This window comes from Orycteropus afer, unplaced genomic scaffold (assembly GCF_000298275.1).
Source record: "Orycteropus afer afer isolate SDZICR_OR568_19922 unplaced genomic scaffold, OryAfe1.0 scaffold00176, whole genome shotgun sequence".
Classification (NCBI taxonomy): Eukaryota; Metazoa; Chordata; class Mammalia; order Tubulidentata; family Orycteropodidae; genus Orycteropus; species Orycteropus afer.
The window spans coordinates 5654616-5679862 of record NW_006921763.1 but is presented as its reverse complement, the minus strand read 5'-3'; the positions used below and the strand labels follow the sequence as shown (position 1 = coordinate 5679862).

Below are 25247 nucleotides of genomic sequence, written 5' to 3'. Positions count from 1 at the left end.
CTCATTCTGTAGGTTGTCATTTTGCTTTGTTGACAAAATCCTTTAATGCACAAAAGTCTTCAGTTTTGAAGTCCGATACGTTTTTTTTTCTTTTGTTGCTCATGCTTTGTATGCAAGACTATGTTTAGTTGGTAAGAAACTGCCACACTGCATTGGCTGAACCATTTTGCTTTCCTACTAGCAATGAATGAGAGTTCTGTTGCTCAGTGTCCACAGCATTTGGTGTTGTCAGTGTTTTAGCCATTCTGATAACTAGGTATCTCTTTGTTGTAATTTGCAATTCCCCAATAACATCAGATGCTTGAGCATCTTTTCACTAGTTATAGCCCATCCAGTGCTCTTACTATTGTATTATTATGAAGAGCCCCAACGATGGTAAATTTATTGAACTTTCTGGTACCATGTATTGCTTTATATGTTTTCATTTATTAAATCCTGTAATAATCCTTCAAGGTAGTATTGCTGTTATCCCCATCTGACACATGAGGAGGAAGGGGCAGAGGGGTAAACTTCTCCAGTTGTTGTTGTTCGTATATGCTGTCGAGTTGCACCTAACTCATAGCGACCCCTCCTTGGGTTTCCAATGTGGTATCACTGCAGAAGTAGATTGCCCAGCCATCCTTCTGCAGAGTGGCTGGTGGGTTTGAACTGCCAGCCTTCTGGTTAGCAGTCAAGGGCCTTAGGCACTACGCTGCCAGAGCTCCTAATAACAGCAGATGCAAGGTGGTGTGACGCTAGAGGTCTGCATCATAACTATTGCTCTAAGCTGCCATCCCTATCCTCTTATTTATTTATGCTGGTGGAGCTATACGCTCTCTAACTGCAGCTTCTAGTACCTTGTGTTTGAAAATACATGGTAAATAAAATGGTATCCAAGATATTGGAACAGGACTTCTGTTGGCACTGTGTAGTAGTTGGTTACTAGTAGAAAGCAGATAACCAGACAATTCCTGAAGAAAGTCATACTAATATTATTTTTATGTGAGGTACTTGTCTGGTGAAATCAGTTAAGAAATTGAGTAAAAATTTTCTACAAGGATGACTTAAAAAGAAGTTTAAATCAAAGTATAAAGTGATAGAAATTATGAAATACTACTACTTAGGTAAGAAAAAAAACTATACAGATAGTTGAACAAAGAGTCATCTGTAGGAGAAAATATTATATATATACATGCACACACACATATACATATTCATTCATTCAATAATTACATATGAAGTGGTATTTAGGTGTGAGTCTTGGCATATGCATTGTTGTTGTTAGGTGCCATCAGTATGACTCCAATTCACAGTGACTCTGTACAACAACAGAATAAAACACTGTCTAGTCCTGCACCATCCTCACAATGCTTGATGTGCCTGCGCCCATCATTGAAGCCACCATGTCAGTCCATCTCATTGAGGGTCTTCCCCTTCTTCATTGACCCTCACTTTACCAAGCATGGTATCTTTCTCCAGTGAGTGGTCTCTTCCGACAATATGACCAAATAGGTGAGATGAAGTCTGGCTTTTCTCACTTCCAAGGAGCATTCCGGCTGCACTTCTTCCAGGACAGATTTGCTCTTTCTTCTTGCAGTCCACGGTATTGTCAGTGCTCTTAGCCAACATCATAATTCAAAGGCATCAACTTTTCTTTGGTCTTCCTTATTTATTGTCCAACTTTCACATGTATATGAGGCAAATGAAAATACCGTCACTTGGGTTAGGTGTACCTTAGTCTTAAAAGTGACACCTTTACTTCTTAACACTTTAAAGAGGTCTTTTGCAGATTTGCCCAGCGCCTGATTTCCTAATTGCTACCACCATGGGTGTTGACTGTGGATCCAAGTAAGATGAAAGCCCTGACAACTTCAGCCTTTTCTCCATTTATCGTGATGGTGCTTATTGCTCCAGTTGTGAAGATTTTTGTTTTCTTTATATTGAGGTGTAATCCACACTGCAGACTGTAGTCTTTGCATCAGTAAGTGCTTCAAGTCATCTTTGCTTTCAGCAAACAAAGTTGTGTCATCTGCTTATAGCAGGTTGTTAGTGATTCTTCTTCCAATCCTGATGCTGTGTACTTCTTCATATAGTCCAGCTTCTCAGATTATTTGTTCAGCATGCAGATTGAGTAAGTGTGGTGAAAGATACAACCCTGACGTACACTCTTCCTGATTTTAAGCCATGCAGTATCCCCTTGTTCTGTTCAAATGACAGCTTTTTGGTCTATGTACAAGTTCCTGGTGAGCACAATTAAGTGTTCTGGGATTCCCATTCTTTGTAATGTTATCCATAATTCGTTATGATCCACACAGTCAAAGCCTTTGAACAGTCAGTAAAATAGGTAGACAACTTTCTTACAATCTTTGCTTTCAGCAAAGATCCATCTGAATGGACTAGTCTTTTTTTTTTTTTTAATTGTGATTTGGGTGAAAGTTTACAGAGCAAATTCATTTTCTTTTCCTTTTTAAAAATTTTTATTGTGATTTGGGTGAAAGTTTACAGAGCAAATTCATCTTCCATACAGCAGTTCACATACACTTTGTCATAAATTCTTTTCCCACACAACAGTTCATACACATTTTGTTTCATGACATTGATTACAATCCCACAGTGCAACAGCTCTCTTCCCATTTCCTCCCAGTGGTTACCTTTTCCCTGTGTCCTTTTTCTGTGCATTCCTACCCTCTGAGCTATTTCCCCATGCAAATACTGCTCTTCTGATCTCCCATGGTTGATCGTTCTACTGAGTGCACCTACCTGGTGTAAATATTCACTTTATATGCCTATATATTTGTTTGGTGGAAGCCACAGAAGTGAGTTCAGTTTCAGGCCTGAAGCATGACTGGAGGCCATAGTGCCTGGAGCTTTACCAGTCCATATCATACCAGTAAGCCTGATCTTCCTTATGATTTTGAGTTTTGTTCCACATTTTTCTCCCATTCTATCCCAGATCTTCTGTTTTGATCCCTTTCTGAGTGGTTGACAGTGTTAGCTGGGTGCTATCTAGTTCTTCTGTTCTCAAGGATATGTGGGCTTAGGTTTTCATCATCTTGGAGGTTAAGGTTGCCTTTTGAGCATATTTTGAGATGCCTTTGAGACTCCTAAAGGGAGTTGTAAAGGAGGCAACTGGGCATAATAGTCTGGCGCTCAGATGAGAGTCTTCACTGGTATAAATTGTCTTATTGGTTGTAAGTGAAGCTGCAGGTATGGAAGAGATGAGCTAGGAAGGGCATACATAGAGAGGAGAAGAAGGCCAGGGAGTAAGTAAGCCTTAGGGGTTTCAATCACTGAAGCAAGCTGGCAAAGAAGGCAGAAGTAGAGGTGGGAAACCTTGGCAGCGATATAATAAGAAATACTAAGGAGGGAAGAGGGAGCCCTAGTGGCACAAAGGTTAAGTGCTCAGCTGTTAACCAAAAGGTTGATGGTTTGAACTTACCTACGGGAGATAGATGGTTGTTTGCTCCATCTGGGGAAGTTGTACTGTGTCACATGGTGTTGCTGTGAGTTGAAATGAAGTCAAGAACACCTGACAACAGCAACAACAACAAAGGAGGGAAGGGCTTCCAGAAGTAGGGCCAAAAAACAAACCAAGCTCACTGTCTTTGAGTTGATTCCGACTTAAACTGACCCCACTGGGTTTTGGAGGCTGTAAATCTTCACAGAAGTAGATTGCCCATCTTCCTTTCACAGAGCAACTGGTGGCCTTGAACCGCTGACCTTCTGTTTAGCAGCCAGACGCCTTATCCACTGTGTCACCAGAGAAGTAGGGAGTGGTCAACATTTAGCATGCTTAATTATACTAAGATCATTTCTTTTTGTAGTCTTAAGAAACTTCCTGTTTAGATGGAAGCTTAAATTTATATTCAACACAGTTGTTTCATGGCAAGTAACAAAATTTATTCTCTGGCAGGAAGATTGAGAAAAGAGATTTTCATGTGTGAGAATTCTCTGTAAATGGAAAGTAATATTCACAATCTCCTTAGGCTTCATAAGATTAAATTTCCTGTTTGAAGTGAATGTTTATTTGTGTCGTTCAGTTGAAAGTCTAACCATTGTCTGTCACAGACATTGCATATTTTGGAAATACTTTCACTTTTTTCAAACATCAAAATTTATTTTACAGCATTAATTTGGACCAAAATTTGAGTTACTCCTTCGTTAGGATCTTTATTAACAAACAGATGAGTATTTTAGAGTTTTGTCAATTATAAAATATTCTCTACTGATGCTACAAATTTAACAGAATTAAAAAAAAAAAGTCTTTTATGACTATTGGCTGGTAAAAACGAGTGCTTGCTTTTGGAAGCAATAATTTGCCTATTGTTGTTGTTGTTATATGCCATTGAGTTGGCCCCAACTCATAGCGACCCTTCCTTGGGTTTCCGAGGTGATATCACTACAGAAGTAGATTGCCCAACCTTCTTTCTGAGGAGTGGCTTGTGGGTTTGAACCTCCAGGTTTCTGGTTAGCAGTATTGCATTTTTATCAGTGAATATTTTATTCTGAGAAACTATTCTAGTGTGTTCCTGTGTATGGACATGGCAAGAATCGTTTTCAGCAGTCTTCCACAGAGGCATTTTGAATGCTTTATTTGCATTTTATGCACTTCTGTGGCTGATTGCGTTCACTGTATTCACATTGCCAGCTATCATGCCACTTCTCAGAATGTTGCTGTATCTTAGAGGAGTGCTAAGCCACAATTCTAGACTTTGCTCTTGGAGAGTGTTTTCGTGCATGCAGTGTGATTCTAAGCCATGTGTCTTTGCAAATGGAAAACTTAGGAACTCATTTGCTGTTGATTTGTTCCAGCTTACTGCATAGTCAGTTATATGCAGCTGATCTGACCTTGGACTTTCTGTGATAGAACCTTTACACTCAACTCTTTTCAGCCTAGTTAATGGAATCTAATGTGTTATGCTCAATGCTGTAAGTTTAGATGCAAGGCGTGGAGAACCTCTAGCTGAACCGTACAGAAGTTAGCTTCCTCTGGCCACTCAAAGTCTCATCTTTTCTCTCACCTTGCCCTTCGTTTCATTACTCACTGCTGTAAAACTTTGGCTTATGTAATAGCTTAAACTCACCCACTCAGACTTAGACAAATGTAATTTTAAAAATGCTTTTGGGAGGAGAAACAAAACGATTATGTGGTTTGTGATTCCAGGGGTAAGAGTGTTGGTAAGCAGTGGGTAGAAGAGGATGTATGCAAAAAGTTCTAGTTATTTACAGACATCATCCCATCATTAAATTATAGATGATCTTCTCATTTTAATTAGATAATGAATTTCATAAGAAGCTGAAAAGATTTCAGTGTCCTTATTAAATGATACCCATTATTGTGGAATCGATTCAGACTCATAGCAACCCTACAGGACAGAGTAGAAATGCCCCATAGGGTTTCTAAGGCTGTATACCTAACTGCCACATCTTTCTCCAGTGGTATTAAATGACGGTTATTATAAATAATTTCCTTGGACCATCATCTTTCTTAAATGAGTTATTTAAGCAAAAGACTAACTCAGCTTTTCAGCTCAACTCTCTAGTACATTAAAATTTTAGTTTTACCTCAACCAAACCAAACTCACTGCTGTTGAGTAGATTTGACTCATAGCAACGCCTCCTTGGGTTTCCAAGGCACTATCTCTATGGAAGTAGATTGCCCAGTCTTCCTTCTGAGGAGTGGCTGGTGGGTTTGAACTGCCTGCCTTCTGGTTAGCTGTCAGATGCCTTAGGCACTATGCCACCAGAGTTCCCTTAGTCTTACCTACATGCTAATTTAAGGAGCCCTGGTGGTGCAGTGGTTAAGCCCTGGAGTCCTACCCAAAAGATCAGCAGTTCAAACCTACCAGCCACTCTACTGGTAGAAGAAAAGACCTGGCAATATGCTCTCATAAAGATTACAGCTTAGGAAAGCCTACGGGGCAGTTCTACTCTGCTCTGTTGGATTGCTTTGAGTTGGGAGCCACTCAACAGCAGTGGGTATCATTTAATAACAATATTGAAATTTTTCAGCTTCTTATGAAATTCATTATCTAATTAAGCTGAGTTGTTGTTGTTGTTATGTGCTGTCGAGTCACACCTGACTCATAGCAACACCTCCTTGGGTTTCTGAGGCAGTATCACTACAGAAGTAGATTGTCCCGTCTTCCCTCCGAGGAGTGGCTGGTGGGTTTGAACCGCCAGCCTTCTGGTTAGCAGTCAAGTGCCTTAGGCACTGTGCTACCAGAGCTCCTAATTAAGCTGAGTAGATCTTCCATAATTCAATGAAGGGCTGATGTCTGTAAACCACATATATGCTAATTTAAGATCCTTCCGAGGGCAGCAAACCTGTGTTCCCAGTGGTACTATGTAAAGGTGCTGTGAGTTGTGCTGTCAGTTTAAAGATTCCTAAGTGCCCTCCGATTATTCCCATGTCCACATCCCCATTGACCCTTACTTATAAAATTGATATGAGCAGACAGGATTAAAACCCTGAGAAACAGAAGTTAAAAGAAATCCCTCTTGTGGTGTGGGTGCTATTTTGTTTTACTAATTGTTCCCTTGTTCACAGTTCTTTTTGTTTTTTACTTTAGAAACGACATAAGGCTGATAATGCAGTGAACAAGAAACAGACACAAGGTAAGACTTTTACATCTTAATTCTCATGTGTGCCAAATATTCTCACAGAGTTATATGCAGATCACTTCCATTAAAGTAATTCACTTGAGCATTCTGGGAACCTCTTGGGTTCTTGCTCCGGGGTAGGTTCTTCCTTTGTAGCATTTATGAACTTGACACTTAAGTTCACATGTACACTGGGAATACTTCTGAGAGGCAGCATTTTTAATATATTTCAGTGCTTCATAGCCATGCTGTACTTAATCATGTCCACAATTTCTTCAGTTGTTTTGACAGTGTTAAATGCTATAACATGTCTGTATTTTGTTTGTGATCTGCAGAGGTTACTCTAGGAAAAGATTTATAGAAAATAATCAAATGTGGTTACTTGGCTAAAAGGCATATTGGAAACTCTTATGCCATATAGGCAGGTGATTTATGCTCCAGAAATAAAGAAAATGAAAAAAAAGGGGCCAGCGTGGCATTTTGACATGGCTATTTTGGTGTCATGACATTTTGATACAACAAATAGACTATTATCCTCTCAGATTTTTATTAAAAAGAAACCTACCCAGGAATGGTCACAACACATCTCACTGCATCCCTGAGCCTTGCCCATCTGGGTGTCTCATGCTCTCTCAAGTCCCCTGATGTGATGACAATTGGTGGTATCTGCAGACATTATCTGGTGATGAGAAGCAGTATCCTTATACTTTATTGCTGTGAATTTTATGGAGCCCTGTCAGAATGCCTTGCTTCTCTTCTCAGTGTCTGTATTCGTTTTCTTGTGCCATTCTAGCACAAATACCACAAGTGGGTGGTTTAAACAAAGAGGGATTTATTCTCTTGCAGTTGAGGAGGCAAGTCCAAGTTCAAAATACCAGCTCTAGAGGCTGGGTGAAGGCCCCTCAACCTTGGGCTTCAGCTCTGCCTCTTGCTCCTGGCCCACTGAAATGGGAAGTGTCTCTTAACTCTGGTTTCTGGCTGCTGAGGCTGATAAACCCAGGGTTGACAAGTAAAATGTCACAGTCCCAAAATTATCAAGCAACACAGCAGACCACTAATTCAAATCCATTAACAGTCCCAAGATTGGCAGACAGCATGGCTGGCCACTGAGATAAAGACTCGGCTATATACAGGATCCAGATGGGCCACAACTCAGAGACTTTCCTCACACCTGTCTTCTTATGTCCTGGAAGGAGACCACATCCCTAAGGCAGCTACTCAGCTGCTCCAATAGATTACCAGTCTCATCCTGGGGAATAACTATATCCAGCTGTCCAGCTACTCAAAACCAGGCCCAGCCAAGTTGACACACAGCCTTACCTACCACAGTATCTAAAGGATTATCTGCTAATCTGTGATACATTTTAGGAAGATATATTTATTAAAATATCACCTAATAAATTTACAGAATATTTACTAAATTGTATTATCTGTACAGGACAGACCATACACACATACACACACAGAGAGAGAAAGGTATAAGATGGGAACCTTTACTTTGAAGAACTCAAAACCTATTTGTTGAGATACACATGGAATGTCATATAAAAGCACAAAAGATCAATACTGCATCTTTTGTACAAAATGAAAGCAATTTCAAAGTCTCTTTAGTTGTCTGTGGCAAATAGTGGTTCCAAATGCCATAGGAATTACAAAGGAGAAGATAAAATTATGGGGCAACTTGAGCTAGATTTTGAATCATGGGTAGACTTTGGATGAGCTGAGAGGCATAGAGAAGACATATGTGTGGATTAGTTGAGAAAGGGAGAAGAGAGGTTGTCGTGAACAGCGGTTAATAGGCTATTGCTACGTTGCTTTGTGGGACTATTTACTGGCGAATACTGGGTGAAAAGAAGAGAAGCAGCTCATTTCAGAGGGATACAAGCACATGCTTGGAAAGCTAGGCTGGCGTCATTCCCTTCAGGGCCAGGCCGAGGGAGTTCCAATTTTTCTCATGTGTACTGAATAGCTGTTGAAGAGTTAGCAGCTAAAAAGAAACAGGATGAAAGTGTGGGTTAAGGATGTAGAGCAGAATGAATTGGACCAGGGGAATCATAGAAGCCTGGGGACTCCCGAGGTTAGGGATAAAGGGATAACCATACACGTTGAAAGGGTGATGACCCAGAGGCTGCAGGTGCTGCTATTTGGGGCTATATGCAGTTTTTCCATTTATTGCCATGTTCCTTAGACTGTTCAGTAACAGCTTTAGAAATAAAAAGATGAAATACCCATATAAAGTATATTGTAGCAGAGGGTTCTTTTCTTCAGGGACCAGCAGTTACTTATGTTCAAGTCTTGGCCTAAGAAGTTAACTTAGTACATTTGAAGCATAAACATCATCATCTGTGATGATTTTCAACTATCTCAACGTGCTGATGAATGCTTCTATTTTTCTGGGTGTGAATGTGCATGGGTGCTGCAGACAGTTTGTGTTCAACTGCTAACCTAAAAGTTGCCAGTTCAAACCCACCTAGCAGTGCTGTGGAGGAAAGACCTGGTAATCTGCTTCCATATAGATTACAGTCAAGAAAACCCTGTGGAGGAATTGTACTCTGTAACACACAGGGTTGACATGAGCCCAAATCAACTAGTGTGTATAAAACTCATTTCAAAAATAAAGTATTAGGGCTTACCAGGGTAAAAAAAAAATGATTTCGGGCAGCAGATGACTAAGAAAATCCATATCCAAGAAGCTATGACTTTTATGTTGATACTTGAAATTATCTCTAAGGGAATAGTGTCTTTCTTTTTTTTCTTTTAGCTAGCTTGATTATGGGTCTTTTTAGTTTGGCCATTGATAGGTGATAACAGAAATGTTGAGTAGGACACTGTTTCCTGTCAGATAACTCAAATTGCTTAATAAAATAGCCATCTGTTACCATTACGCCAAAATGAAATTCAATTTGCTTTCCTGAACTGAGGCAAGAGAGAGTGTGTAGGAGTCGGAAGGGAGAATTTTTGACAGATAATTAATTTTTGATATACATTTGAGTATTATGCTTGAGTTTTCATTTTCCAAATGTTTACTAAGACCACATAAAATGGCAAAGAACACTTTTCTCTCAGATTTAGACATTAACTTTTGTATATTCTTAGAGAAATGGATATTTTTTTCTCCCATTTTGCATTGAGGCACTGTTGTTGTTAGATGCTGTCCAGTTGACTCCAACTCATAGTGACGCTGTTTTCAACAGAACGGAACATTACCCGGTCCTGCGCCTTCCTCACACTCCTTGCTATGCTTGAGCCCATTGTTGCAGTCACTGTGTCAGCCCTTCTCCTTAAGGGTCTTCCCTTCTTTTGCTGACCCTCTACCAAGCATAATATCCTTCTCCAGGGAATGGGGTCTTGTGAAAATATGACCAAAGTAGGTAAGATGAAGTCTGGCCATTCTCGTTTCTAAGGAGCATTCTAGCTTCACTTCTTCCAGGACAGATTTGTTCATTCCTCTGGCAGTCCATGGTATTTTCAGTATTCTTTGCCAACACCATAATTCAAAGGCATCAACTCTTCTTTGATATTCTTTATGATTGTCCAGCTTTCACATGCACATGAGGTGATTGAAAATACTATGGTTTGGGTTAGGTACACCTTAGTCTTCAAAGTGACATCTTTGCTTCTTAATACTTTAAAGAAGTCTTTTGCAGCAGATTTGCCCAGTGCAATACAATACCTGATTTCTTTTTTTAATTGTGATTTGGGTGAAAATTTACAGAGCAAATTCACTTTCCATACAGCAGTTCACATACACTTTCTCTCATGACATTTACCACAATTTACCACAATGCAACAGCTCCCCTCCCACTTCCTCTTCCCAGCATCCATCCCTCCATGTACTCCTGCCCCCTGAGCTGTCTCCCTGTGCATAAGCAGCCCTTCTTTCTCCCATGATTCTCTCTCCAAGGAATATATCTACCTTAGGTAAATGTTCAACTCATATACCTGTCTTTTGTTTGGCTGAAAGCCACAGGTGTGGGTTCAGTTCCAGACCTGAAGGGCAGCTAGGGCCCGTAGTCTCTGTGGTTCCATCAGATGATGTCTGATTTCTTGACTGCTGCTTCCATGAGTGTTGACTTTTGGATCCAAATAAAATGAAATCTTTGATAATTTCAATGTTTTCTCCATTTATCATAATGTTGAGACACCAGAAAATGACTTTCTTTTTTCTGTCCTCTAGTAACTTCAGAAATGGAAATTCATAATTCCATTTTCAGTCATTTACCTATAGACTGGCACCTGCCTGATGACTCATTTTACCAATTAGTGACCAAGTAAAGGATCAAATTATGAATTTTGAGCTTAATTCAGAACTTCACATTCTGATATGGAGTCAGAAGAGCAATTTATATTTTGAGTTTTTCATCACCAGTACTTTTAGTAACAAGGCATTTCTTGTCCCGGAGATAGATAAGTTGGTCAGGGCCAGTGAACTGACAAGTGTACAATTGCATATTGCTCACTGATGATTTAGTTGCTAACGGAGGTCAGAGAGAATTGATGCTCAGAAGTCCAGGGAGTATGAATCTTGATGAATTTTGTGATCTGCTCCCCAAGGACTATGATCGCTTCTCTTGACTCCTGTCTTCTGTGTGTAAGACAGGATGGTTGTATGAACTAAATTGTCACACTGCATGTTCTCTTTACAACATGTTAAGTGTTCCCCATAGCTCTCTGCCCAGCATCCTGACTTCAGTGCTCTCTATATGTGCATAAAAGGGCAAATGAATGGGTGAATGAACCACTCCCCATATAGATGCTTGAGATAAAGAAGGAAGGGGAATTAGACATGGAACGAGACCTTGAAAATTCATCGTGTGGAATGTGAGCAAGATAATAAGCAATATTTTCACTACACTATGTCCCGGACTGTTTTGCAGGCACTGATAAAATTCTGATGTGGCAGAAGTCCTTGCTACTCCTTTACCTTCTTTGTTGAAGTTATTATGTCATCATTTTACCGTGCTTTGCCTCATGTGCCCACTTGCTACTTTGTTACTCAAGGCCCCAAAGCACTGCCACTTTAATTTTGCTTACATCTGAACACCTCCAAATTTTCTTAATATTTTAACTCAGTATTTGATGTACTTTCTTCCATGTGTCTATGCACCCACTGGAGGCAGTCTCTTTTTTTTTTTCCTCAAAGTGATTTTGCTAAATTTATCTCTGGAGGAATTAGTAAACAATAAATTTCTAATTGTCATTGTAATACTGAAAATAAATTGAAGCTCATCCCTATATGAATTTTTTGTGGTGGTTAAGCTAGATGTCTTTTTACATCGTAACAGTATGTTTTCATTTTTTTTTTGAAATGTTATTATGGTTAAATTAAAAACCCAAACCAACTGCCATCTAATCAATTCTGACTCATGAGGACCCTACAGGACAGGGTAGAGATGCCCCCTTAGAGTTTCCAAGGCTGTAAATCTTTATGGAAGCAGACTGCTGTATCTTTCGCCAGTACAGCAGCTGACAGCCTAGCACTTTAATCACTGCACCCCCATGCCATTATTTCAATGGAATGACACTGAGGTTTTATCAAGGAAAAAAAAAAGCCTAAAGATCTGAGAAAAAGGATTTGATTCAGGTGCACACCAGGATATTTTGCAAAATTCACAATGCCCGCTAAGGAAATAGACTTGGTTTTTAAAAGTCCCAGGTTGGGATATAATCCCTGCACAATGAGTTGTATACATTCTGCAGGTAAGAATATGTGGGAGACATGACTGGCATCTGACAGCACGTTGATCACCTGACTTGATCCTGTAGTTGAATGAGGACTATCATGATCACAGTGGCATTTTTAATTCCTCTTTTATTGTTTAGTATATTTTAGATTATAATAAGTCTTAATAGAGCATTTTTCCTCTGTTTTCATTAGAAAAACACAACATGAAATTTTTAAACCAGGCACATAGCTAAAAACAGCAAACCTGCTCATCCCCGTCTTCCTTCCCTTGAGCTACACTGGCCTTTTCTGAAGTGGGATTGAGTTGGCAGTGGTTGAGAACCACTAACAAGGTTACATCCCTGCAGAGCATGTAGTTGCTTGTCTCCAACTCGAATCCATTTCACCTTTAAACTTCTTTGTGAAAAAGATGTTGAGTTGCTGTGCATTGAATATGTCTTGGATTTTTAAACCTTTAGTGATCTACCAGCAGGACTGAGTCCATTCAGTGTAATATATTCCAGTGTTGTACAAAGGAGTCTCAATATTATGCTAAAGGATTTAAAATTGCACCACTGTTATGACTGTATTGAATAGGAGAGATGGCTGCCTTTTTGTCTTCTGAGAGGGCCCCCACATCTGACCCATCTGTACATTGACTTACCTGTACATTGACTTACCTATAAATAGTTCTTAGAAAGTAATGTTTTCATGATCCTAGGGCTTAAAGACTGAGCACATGTATGGAAGGAATACTGGCTTCAATAATTTCAGACACATAAATGATTTTAATATTTTTAAATTATTACTGAGTTTTTAGGATTTTATAAATTGAACTAGTTAAGTGGGTGGAATAACACAGTGGCTGCAATGATGGGTTCAAATATAGCAAGGCTTGTGAGGTGATGCACAACTAGAAAGTGTTTTATTCTGTTGTAATAGGGTCACCGTGGGTCAGAGTTGCCTCAGTGGCACCTAACAACAGTAACAGTTACGTGTCTGAGTTATCTAATGGTGCTGTAACAGAAACACCATAGGTCGATGGCTTTAACAAACAGAATTTTTTTTTCACAGTTTAAGAGACTAGAAGTTCAAATTTAAGGTGCTGGCTCTAGGGGAAGGCCCTTTCTCTCTGTCAGCTCTCAGGAAAGACCCTGGTCTCTTCACTTCGGTTTCTTGATTCCTTAGAGATCTCCATGTGCCTTGGCATCTATCTTCCCCCATCTCTGCTCACTTGCTTGTTTGTTTAATGTCTTTTATATCTCAAAAAAGATTGGCTCAAGACATACTCTACACTAATCCTGCTTCATTAATTTAACAAAGACAACCAATTCCCAGATAGGACTATAACCACTGGTATTGTTGTTATGTGCCGTCAAGTTGAGTCGGACCTGACTCATAGCGACCCCTCCTTGGGTTTCTGAGGCGGTATCACTACAGAAGTAGATTGCCCAACCTTCCTTCTGAGGAGTGGCTGGTGGGTTTGAACTGCCAGCCTTCTGGTTAGCAGTCAGGTGCCTTAGGCACTATGCTACCAGAACTCCAAGGATTTACAACGTATATTTTGAGGGGACACAATCCATAATATTCGTTATCTTCAACAACAGCTGAGAATGGAGAAGAGATACAGATTTATAGGAAATACAGCCCCAGATTGCCTTTCATTTGTCCTATAAGTAAAATTTGCACACAGAGAAGCAAATCCCAGTGACAAAATTCAGCGACATAAAGTGAGTGGACATAGTTCAGCGTTGGCTGTATGACTTTGCTCAACTTCATTTCCGGCGTGCATGTATCTCACACGTTTTATCTTTTACTTTTGAATTTAAACTAGATACTCTGTTATTTATGATATTCTAGATATTCATGTTGTCAGAAGGGGCCATTCCCTGGAGAAGGATGTCATGCTTGGTAAGGTGGAGGGTTGACGAAAGAGGGGAAGGCCTTCAACAGGATGGATTGACAAATGGGATGGATTGACATGGTGGCTGCGATGATGGGCTCAAGTATAGCAGGGATCATGGAGCTGGTGCGGGATCAGGCAGTGTTTCATTCTGCTGTGCATGGGGTCGCTATGAGTTGGAAACGATTCTATGGCACCTAACGACAACAACAGCATTCTGTTTTCATGGGCATTTTCCTCACTTTTTTTTTTTAAACCTACGTAATGTTTTTAGGACCTCTGGTGGCACAGTACCTAAGGCATTTGACTGCTAACTAGAAGGCCGGTGGTTCAAATTCATCAGCTGCTTCAAATGGAAGGAAGATGGGGCAATCTACTTCTATAAAGATTTACTGCCTCAGAAACCCAGTGAGGGTCACTATGAGTCAGAATCGCCTCTATGGCAGTGAGTTTTGTTTTTGAGTAATGTTTTAGTTTATTCAATCTTAAACAGTTAATTTCTGTTCCTTGTGAATTTAGAGCAGTTGCAATCTGTGAATCTGTCACCTTCTACACCAGCATTCTGAAAATCTTGATTCAGTCCAGTGGAATCCACATTCCAAATATCATGGTCTTTTTCATAACTCCATTATAGTCCATCTTTCTTTTGGAATAGTTTGGTCAAGCATTTCCACAAGTCAGCAAAGCAAAAACTTACCTGTAGGTGACAAAACTTAATATGCCCATGATTAGCTCAAAATAGGATTTATTTTTTTTAATTGTGATTTGCTTGGGAGTTTACAGAGCAAATTCATTTTCCATGCAACGTTTCATACGCATTTTGTTTCATGACATTGATTGTAATCCCCACAATGCAGCAGCTCTCTTCCTACTTCCTCCCTGTGGTTACCTTTTCCCTGTGTCGTTTCCTATGCATACCTACCCTCTGAGCTATCTCCTTGTGTAAAAATACTGCCCTTCTGATCTCCCATGGTTGATCGTTCTAAGGAGTGTACCTTCCTGGTATAAATGTTCACCTTATATGCCTTTCTATCGTTTGGCTGGAAGCCACAGGAGTGAGTTCAATTCCAGGCCTGAAAAGTGACTAGGGGCCATAATCTTGAGAGTTTCACCAATCTCTGTCAGACCAGTAAGCCCGATCTTTTTTATGATTTTGAGTTTGTTCCACATTTTCCTGTCATTTGTTTTTGCCAAACCTAAATATGTTGTATCTCTATATTTCCTGGGGAAAAACAGATTGTGATTCATAATTAGAATGTTTATTATTTCATGTCAGTAAGTCTTTATTAAACACCTGCTGTGTAAGGCCCAGTAAAGACAAGTGCAGAGAGAAACAAATCTTCATTCTAGCCCTACAAGAAATTATAATCTAGTAGGGAGGATGCTTACCCTGACACACCTCAGAAGACAAGCTTGACAGTCTCCTTCTGAAAGGGCATAGCCTTGAGAGCTCTATGGACCAGTTCTACTCTGGTAGAACTACTTCCTCTAACACGTGAGGTTACCATGAGTCGGAACTGACTTGATGGCAAACAGCAACAGGGAAGATGACATGCTCATGAATATTTTAATACAAAGTGGAAAAATAAGGACCACATAAGAGAGCAAGGATGTGGTGGGGATTCAGAAATAATATCTGCATGGTTCACAAAGGTGAGTGGAATTTTGGTAAGCAGAAATATCAGGTGATATAAAGAGCTCTGGTGGTGTAGTGGATAAGGCATTTGGCTGTTAACCAGAAGGACAGTGATTCAAACCCACCAGCCACTCCATGGAAAGGAGATGGGGTGATCTACTTCTGTAAAGATTTACAGCCTCAGAAACCCACTGGGGGTTGCTATGAGTCGGAATTGGCAGTGAGTTTGGTTTGGTTTTTTTGGAAGGATCAGTGGTCCAGGAGGAAGGACTTAATATGAGCACTACTGTGGAAATGGGAAAGCACGAGATCTATTCTGGGGATAGCAAATCGTCTCTTTTGGTCTAGAGCATAGGATATGCATCAGGGAGCAATGGGGTCATGGATGGGAAGGCGTCAGCGTCCTATTCTGGAGGCCTTTGAAAATCAGGGTGAGAAGTTTGGAGAGAATGAAGGATGGTGATAAGTTTCTAGTTGTGCTTTAGAAAGAATTTATAGTAGTGTGTGGAGTGGGCTGGGGTGCACAAGGAGAGAAAATGATTTTTGGTTAATTAGAAGAGGAGACTGTAATATTAGGAATAAATACTTGAATTAGGGTGGTGACAGTGAGAAGGCAAAGGAAAATACACAGTGGGTATCACCTGGACTTGGTGAGGGAAAGAAAACTCTGTTACCCTAGGTTGTCCTATGTGTACACATTGTGAAAATAAAACTTAAGAGATTTTTTGAAAATTCAGAGATGATGTAGACCAGGAAAACATCCAAATTCAGTGTAAAGATGGCTACTCAACTAGGCAGTGAAGAAGAGAGCATTCTTGAACAGTTGGAAGCAAGAACTAAAGTTAGAAAATCATGATTATCTGAAAGACAGGGGAGTCAGGATGAGATAACTAAGAGCAAAGACTTAGCAGGATTAGGTATATAACATAAATGTGGGATTACGTGATTGGTTAAGGGTACATAATTGCAAGCATAGGTGCTCTTCAGCTTATTACAGGATGATGATAGGATAGTGGCAGGACAAGTTTTTTAATAACCTAGTATTAAAATTGCTTTCTCAATCATGTCTGTTCCTGGGAGTTCATTGTAAATATTTATTGATTAATGCTGTATATCAAGATCCTTTGGGCATAAGCTGTTTGCATCTTGCATCTGTTTGACCACAGAGGGAAGCCTCCTTGGGAATGGCTTGTGACATCCTGCACCTGCCAGACCACAGAAAGAAAAAAAAAAAATGTTTCCTTTAGAGTGTATGCTTATGTCAGCACAAAGGTCAGAGGAACTGTTAAAAACGGCAACTTTAAAATTCAACATAGATTCTAGACTTTTGTCAAAACTTGAAGATGGAGTTAAGGCTTTACTTTCAGACTGCTCTATTTACCCACACCAAGTGCCTCTAATTTGAGACTCTCAGACAATGTCAATCACCAAATGCTGCAGAGGTAAAGAAGGACCAAGACTGGGACCAAAAAACACCACTGCCATCGAGTTGATTCTGAGTGATAGTGACCCCCGTAGGGTTTCCAAGCCTGTAAATCTTTCCAGGAGTAGATTGCCTCATCTTCCTCCCACAGAGCAGCTGGTGGGTTTGAACCACTGACCTCCTGCTTAGCAGCCAAATGCCTTACCCACTGCACCATCAGAGCTCCTTTTAAATCTGGGAGAGCATCTGCTGAATCCTGCATTTATACAGTGACCTAAAGAACAGTTTTGGTGGTGCTGTGAAAACAGAAGCCAGATTGCAAGGAAAATGGAATGATTGGTTGATGAGGCAAAGGAGATAGATTTTTCTTTCAAGAAATATCTCAGGTAAGAGCAGGAAAAAGATAATGATTCCTGCCTCTGTGAGCAGGGTTGAGGAAAAACATTTTCATTTTGAGAATAAGGTATTGCTGCCCTTCTGCTGTGAAGATGGAGTCCCTGCAAAGTGCTCAGGTGCTAATCGGAAGGTTGGTGCTTTGAATCCACCCAGAGACACTTGAAAGAAGACCTGGTCATCTACTTCTGAACCATCAGCCATTGGAAACCCTATGGAGTGCAGTTCTGCTCTGCAACACAGGGATGTCGTGAGTTGGAATTGACTCTATGGCGAGTGTTTTTTCTTGTGCTGTGATTACATCTCACCTGTGTCTGTTTGTATAAGTCATTGGTTCTCAAACTTGAGCCCTGGTGAAAACCAGGTGCCATCACATCACTTCTGTTGTGTTGAATCATTCCCATATGTTGCAGAGCAGAACTGTACTCCAAAGATTTTTTTCAAGGTTTTGATATTTCAGAAGCAGGGTCTCTAGATGGATTCAAATCACCAGGCTTTAGGTTAGTAATCAAGTGTGTTACTCTTTGTGCTGCCAGCAACTCCAGAAACCCCTGGAGGACTTGTTGAAGCACAGATTGCTAGGACTCACCCCAGGAGTCCCGTAGGCTGGGGTGGGACCTTAGAATTTGCATTTCTAGCAAAGTCCCAGTGTGCTGATATTTCTGTTGAGGGACTACACTTTGAAGACCACTGTTAAAAGATCTGTAAGTGAGTTCATAGAAGTGTTATTGATTCATTTGCTAACATATAGATAGTGTGATTGAGAGGGGAATTCAGGAACTTTGCTTTGTCTTTGGTGTCAGTCAACTCTGAAGTTTAGAGCAAATAGTCGTGCATTTGACTGAACAAGCAAGTTTTGCAAGAGACTTGTGCACTGTCATTTTGGGCCACAATGAGGTTTTTGTCTTAAAACCTTCTTTGGATTTAAGGATGTAAATAGGAAACGAATTAATGCTTTAATATAGGTATGTTGGTCTACTTTGCTCAGTTCAACACCAAACTCTCAGTTACACTCTAGTTCCCCTAGAAGCACTAAAAGTCCTCTTAAATGATTACTGCCACATACAAAATGGGAGCATAGTCACTTTTCCACGGTTTTTCTGTCTTATGTGCTATTGGTACTTCCCACTGACTTCTTGGATGACTCGCCTTTTATTACCGACTTAAGTGACTTGATTGCCCAGCAATGGCACCTCAGTGACTCCTGTAATGGCCCCAATGGCAGACAGTTTTTATGATGGGCGTGTTGCATGCTTCTCTCAGAGAAGCCGGAGTTGGAATCTGAATGAGCACCTGCTTCTGTGCGGCATTTGATGGATCTTGAGACTGCCACTCCCTCCAGGGCTTTTGATTAGGGAATTCCCAGAATGTTTTCATTTCATAAAAGAAATCCATTCTAAGAAAGCTGCTAACTAGTAGCCTGCTTAGTATAAACAGGTTAAATTTGAGGTATTTGTTTAAAGTCTGAGCACACTCATGTATTCTGCCAGACTAATTAGGCTGTGTGGAAACTTGAGCAGGTGTGTTTGGGTGAAAATGAGGGGAGATGGAGGAGTCTTGCATTTAAAAGAATGAGATGTTAGAGCACCATATGGCAGGACATTCTGATAATTCTGTCATAGTTTTACTCTCACCCCCCTTCCTTGTGCATCACTACTCAACTCCTCCTCCATGGCACACCTTCTTGGACTCTTATACTCTAGACACAGAGTTAAGGCTCTGTTACTTTTGGCCCTCAACCAACTCTTACTGCCGTCGAGTAGTTTCCGACTCACAGCGACCCCTCCTTGGGTTTCCGAGGCAGTATCTCTACAGAAGTAGATCGCCCAGTCTTCCTTCCGAGGAGTGGCTGGTGGGTTTGAACTGCCAGCCTTCTGGTTAGCAGCCAAGTGCCTTAGGCAAAGGCCAGGCATCCTTTCTTGCTTCCTCTGAGCTTGATTGGAGCTGGGTCAGAGGAGGTCAGCAATTAAAAATAACCAGATTGCTATTTCAGCCACCAGCATAACACATGTGGCATGGTTTATTTTAAATGTTCTAAGGGTTGAATGTTTAGGAACAGATCCAAAGGAAAAAAGCACAATGAATTTTTTGATCAGCTTTTATCCTTGGTCCATATTCAAGCTCTGATTTGCACAGAAGTGTTTGGTGTGTTGTAAGCTTGTTTTTAACTTCATTTAAATTTTATATTGCTCTCTCGCTATCCTAAGATAGGTCTACCCTGAAGTTTAAAGGAGCTGCCCAGTTACATTCATCATTTCTTGTGCTCTGGTTTTGTATTTCAAGAACAAAAGGAATTGCTGATGTGTTGTTGTTAGGTGCCATTGAGTCAGTTTTGACTTACAGTAACCCTGTGTACAACAGAAAGAAACACTGGCCAGTATTGTACCATCCTCACAAGTGTTGCCCTACTCAATCTGCCCGTCACAGCCACTGTGTCAATCCATCTTGTTGAGAGTCTTCCCCTTTTCGCTGACCCTCTGTTTTACCTAGGATGATATCCTTCTCCAGAGACTGGTCCCTTCTGACAATGTGATCAAAGTATGAGAGACGAAGTCTGGCCGTTCTTGCTTCTGAGGAGCATCAAAGACAGATTTGTTCATTCTTCTAGCAGTCCATGGTACATTCAATATTCTTCATTGGCAATACAGTTCAAATGCATCAGTTCATCTGCAGTTTTCCTTGTTCATTGTCCAACTCTCACATACATCTGAGGCTACTGAAAATACTGTGGATTGGGTCAGGCACACTTTAGTCTTCAAAGTTACATCTTTGGTCTTAGACACTTTAAAGAGGTCTTTTGTAGCAAATTTGATTTCTTGACTGGTCCTTCCATGGGTGTTGATTGTGGATCCAAGTATAATGAAATCCTTGACAACTTCAATCTTTTTCCATTTATCACGATGCTGCTTACTGGTGCTGTGTGAGGATTTTTGTTTTCTTTATACTTAGGTATAATCCATAGTGAAGGCTGCAGTCTTTGATCTTCACTAAGTGCTTCAAGTCATCTTCACTTTCAGAAAGTCAAGTTGTGTCATCTGTGTATCACAAGTTGTTAAATAAGTCTTCATCCAATCCTAATGCCACGTTCTTCTTCATATAGTCCAGTTTCTTGGATAATTTTCTCAGCGTACAGATAAATAAGTAGATTGAATAAGTGTGGTGGAAAAATACAAACCTGACATACATCTTTCCTGATTCACTGATGTAGAATTTAAAAATAAAGTGGACTTGGGGGGAGGACAGAGACTAATGGGAATATATCTTGTCTCTACCAAGCCTGCCACTGATGCTGACACTGTGGGTCCATGGACCACATTTTGAATAGGAGGGTTTTGTAGTATTTTCAAATAAGTTTTCTATTTTGTTAGGATTCAAACAATATGTCAATATGATGAATATCAGAATAAATATTATATACTCATCATATTGACAAAATTCAAATGATTGGTAGCAATTATGCTGGTCTGGGTTTATAGAATAGAGCTTTTTATATTGCTGGTGACAGTGTGAATTGCTGTAGATTCTTAGGGAACTAAACTGGTTGTACTTGATAAACGTAAAAACACAAATACCCTGGACCCAGAAAATGCTCCTTTTGGGATTCTCTCTTATAGGATAAAAGCATATAAATATATTTCATTATTCTTCTTTGTAGTGAAGGGAAGCTCTGGTGGCATAGTTCCTCAGGCATTTGACTGCTAACCAGAAGGCTGGTGGTTCAAACCCACTAGCCACTTCTGGGAAGGACAGTTGGGCAATCTACTTCCGTAGAGCTACTGCCTGGGAAACCTAAGGAGGGGTCGCTATGAGTTGGAATCGACTCGATGGCAGTGAGTTTGGTTGGTTTTGATTTTGTGACAGAAATAATAATAGTTCTTAAAAATTGGAGAATTTCCACCAGAAAGGGAATGGTTGAATAAATCATGATATGTCCATTGTGTAAAATAGAGGTATTTCCCAGCTTGACTGGGACAGCTGTGTGTTATCCCTGGGATTCCTGGAATTGTGTTGCTGAAGCTTGCCCAAGATAAGGATAGAGCGGACTAGCTAGTGATTTATAATGTGCTGTTTAAAGTTCGAAACTCTTCTGGAAGCACTCAGGACTATCTTCTCTACTTGGTTTTAGGTTGTGTAGATGGATGGATTACTTTGTTTAACTGATTATACAATCTAGCTTGCCTTAATTGACGAGTTGAATATAAAAAACCCCACTGGAAACTTTTGACCCGGCTTCCTTGCAACGAAGATATATCATACATATCATTGAGCTTCATCATCTCTGTCCTGAGTAACTGAGAGGGGACCTACCTTGCTAAGTGGGGCCTAGAAGTCTCTCAGGCCCACATGCTTGTCTATGCTTTCTTTTTCCTGCTTGACCATATCCTTTAACTTGGTTAAAGCCTTTTGTGAGTATATCTTCAGAGTCCTGAGGGGGACCTCTCAATTATCTGACCCTAGTTGATGCATCATACCAAACCCCAAACCAAACTCTTTCCCATTGACTTGATTCCAGCTCCTAGCAACCTCCATTAGATTTCCAAGGCTGCAAATCTTTATGGAAGCAGACTGCCTGCCTCATCTTTCTTCTACAGAGCAGCTAGTGAGTCCAAACACCAACCTTTTACTTAGTAGTTGAGTTCTCTAGTGCAGCTCTGACAGAAATACCACAAATTGATGGCTTTAACAAACAGGGATTTATTCTCTTATAGTTTAGGAAGCTAGAAGTCCGAGTTCAAAGTGCCAGCTCTAGGGACTGGGTGAAGGTTCCTCAACTTTGGGCTTCAGCTCTGCCTGCTTGTTCCAGGCCCACTAGAGCTGGAGGCTTTTTCTGACTTACTTAGCTGCTGCCTGCTGAGGCTGATGAACTCAAAACCAGCTGGTAAAATGGCACACTCCCAAGATCACCAAACAACACGGCAGGCCGCTAGTTCAAGTCCAGAAACAATCACAAGATTGGCACACAACACAGCAGGTTACTGAGATGAAGACAGCCAAATGCAGGATCCAAACGTGTCAAAAGCAAGAGACCTTTCTGAAAGCTTCTTCTTATATGCTGGAAGCAGACCACACCCCAGAGGCAGCTACTTAGCTGCTCCCAGCAGATTCTACCAGGAGGCCATTATAGTCTCATCATGAGGAATTACTGTATCCAGCTGCCCAGCCACTCAAAACAATAGCTCCTTCTGTTGACACACAGCCTTAACTACCACAGCAACCAAATGCCTTAACCACTACACTGCCAGAACTCCTTGATACATCATACAATAGGGTATTATATAGGTCCTTTTAAATAATGAGTTAAGTCTCTATGCTTTGTCCTCAAAGTACCTATGATATATTAAGTGGAAATCCAAATTGCAAAGAAAGAAATTTGAGAAAGGAAAGAGAAAAAAAAATGCATATGTGTATGTTTGTTTGGAGGAAGATGTGGGGAGATACTTCAGTATTCCTTTCTTTGGGAAAGTGGAATTGAGATGAAGAGAGCTGTCAACTTATACTTTGTATACTGCTGTATTTGGCTCTGGTAGCACAGTGCCTAAAGCATCTGACTACTAATGAGAAGGGTGGTGTTTCAAACCCACCAGCCACCCTGCGAAAGCAAGACTGGGCAATTTACTTCTGTAAAGATTTACCGCCTCAGAAACCCAGTGGGGGTTGCTATGAGTCAAAATTGACTCAACAGCAGTGGGTTTTGGTTTGGTATATATGTATATATTTGTAGTTTGTTAGAAAACATCAGCTGAGTACATATTTCAAAGTACTTTCTTTAAAGCAGACCATATTTTCCATTGCATCTCTTTGGTGTTGAGAGGCAATGTGTAGGTGGAGCTGGGGATGAGGAGAGTAGGAGAATGTACTGTTTGAGTAGAAGCAGAGATCCCCCAGGAGAGGGTAGGAGGATAGGTTAACTGAGCGAAGGATGTGTACAGGAAGGGTCATAGGGAGAAGGAGATAGTTGAAAAGTGGAGAGAGCAGCTCTCCAAGCAAGGTTGAGAAGAAAGGAGCAGATGCACAGGATGAAGACGTGAAACAGATTCAGAGGAATTGTCTTCTGTGGGCCATGAATGTACCATTGGCTTCCACCCTGTTTACTGCGGTGAAGAGTCCTTGGCATTTTCTGTTGAGTCTGAGAGGCCTGTTGTGACACTTCTGTTGTATTAAGGAGAACTGAGTAGGGAGGTTCAGCGCTATTTTTAGAGGTGAACTAATAAACACCTGAGAAGCAGCAGCATTAAGGAGGGCTAGTTTAGATTACAAAGCTGAGAGGGTTAGCCCTGTGCTGATATCAGAACACAGCTCGTGTTAGTGCGGCTAGTGGTTGCATAAGCATTCAGACAACTCATACTGGAAATCATTTTAGTAACTTTCAAGGCTGAGAAGTCTATTTTAGATAAATGTTTAAATAGTTCATTCATGTTTATATTGCATATAATTTACGTAACATAAATTTCATGATTTTTATACAATTCAGTGAAATTTTGCATATTCATAACATTGTGTACCACAACCACTATCTAATTCCAAAACATTCTCCTTACCCTCGCACCCATACCAAAAAACCCATACCTCCCATTAGCAGTCACTCTTTATTCTCCCCTGTTCCTGGCAACCACTTCTCTACTTTCTGTCTCTATGGATTTGCCAATTCTGGACATATTATGTAAAGCGAATAATAAAGTATGAGGTAGTTTGTGGACTGGATTCTTTCACTTAATGCAATATATTCAAGATTGATTTATAGTGTAGCATGGGTCACTATTTTATTCCTTTATACGGGTGAATATTCCATGGTTTGAATATACCACATTGTGTTCATCCATTCATCATTTGGTGGATATTTGGGCCATTTCCATGCTTTGGCTACTATGAATAATGCTGCCATGAGCACTTAATCATGTACAAATTTTTGTAATGGTAGCTCTATGCTTATCTCATTGAGGAACTGTCAAAGAGGTCATATGTAGCTATTTTTAAATGTCATGCATATGTTTGTTTGTTTTTCCTGGTTTGTGAACTTTATTTTTTTTACTAATAACATTTTATTGTGTTTTCAGTGAAGTTTACACGGCAATTTCAGTTCCCATTCAACAATTTCTGCACAAGTTGTTCAGTGACATTGGTTACATTCTTCACAATGTGTGAACATTCTCATTGCTTCCATTCTGGTTGTTCTGTTTCCATTAATCTAGTTTCCCTGTCCCCTTACATTCTCATCTTTGTTTTAAAGTACTTTTTGACCATGTGGTCTTTGTGTATGTTGCTTTTAACACAAGATCTAATAAGCAGCAGGTTTGTATCTTAAGTAAACCTGTGTAATTACTACTGTGTTGTTGTTTTTGTTATATGCCGTTGAGTCGGCCCCGAATCATAGCGACCCCTCCTTGGGTTTCCAAGGCAGTATCACTACAGAAGTAGGATTGTCCAACCTTCCTTCCGAGGAGTGGCTGGTGGGTTTGAACCGCCAGCCTTCTGGTTAGCAGTCAAGTGCCTTAGGCACTATGCTACCAGAGCTTACTACTGTGGCTTCCTGTAACTCCAAATGCACAGGGATATTAGTATATAGCCATTCAGCCAGTTCTTACTGAACACCTTTGGTTGCTGTGTCATAACACTGGGGATACAGCAGTGAGACATTCCCTTTTGT

The 25247-nt window shown here is 40.4% G+C and overlaps 1 protein-coding gene across 1 annotated transcript in view; it reads left to right on the top strand.

The window, feature by feature from the left end:
* The window catches only part of ATP8A1 (ATPase phospholipid transporting 8A1), a 309537-nt gene that overhangs the window by 6277 nt on the left and 278013 nt on the right, over positions 1–25247 (top strand). The window contains 1 exon segment of the mRNA XM_042781818.1: positions 6552–6597. Coding sequence (XP_042637752.1) covers positions 6552–6597 — 46 coding nt within the window.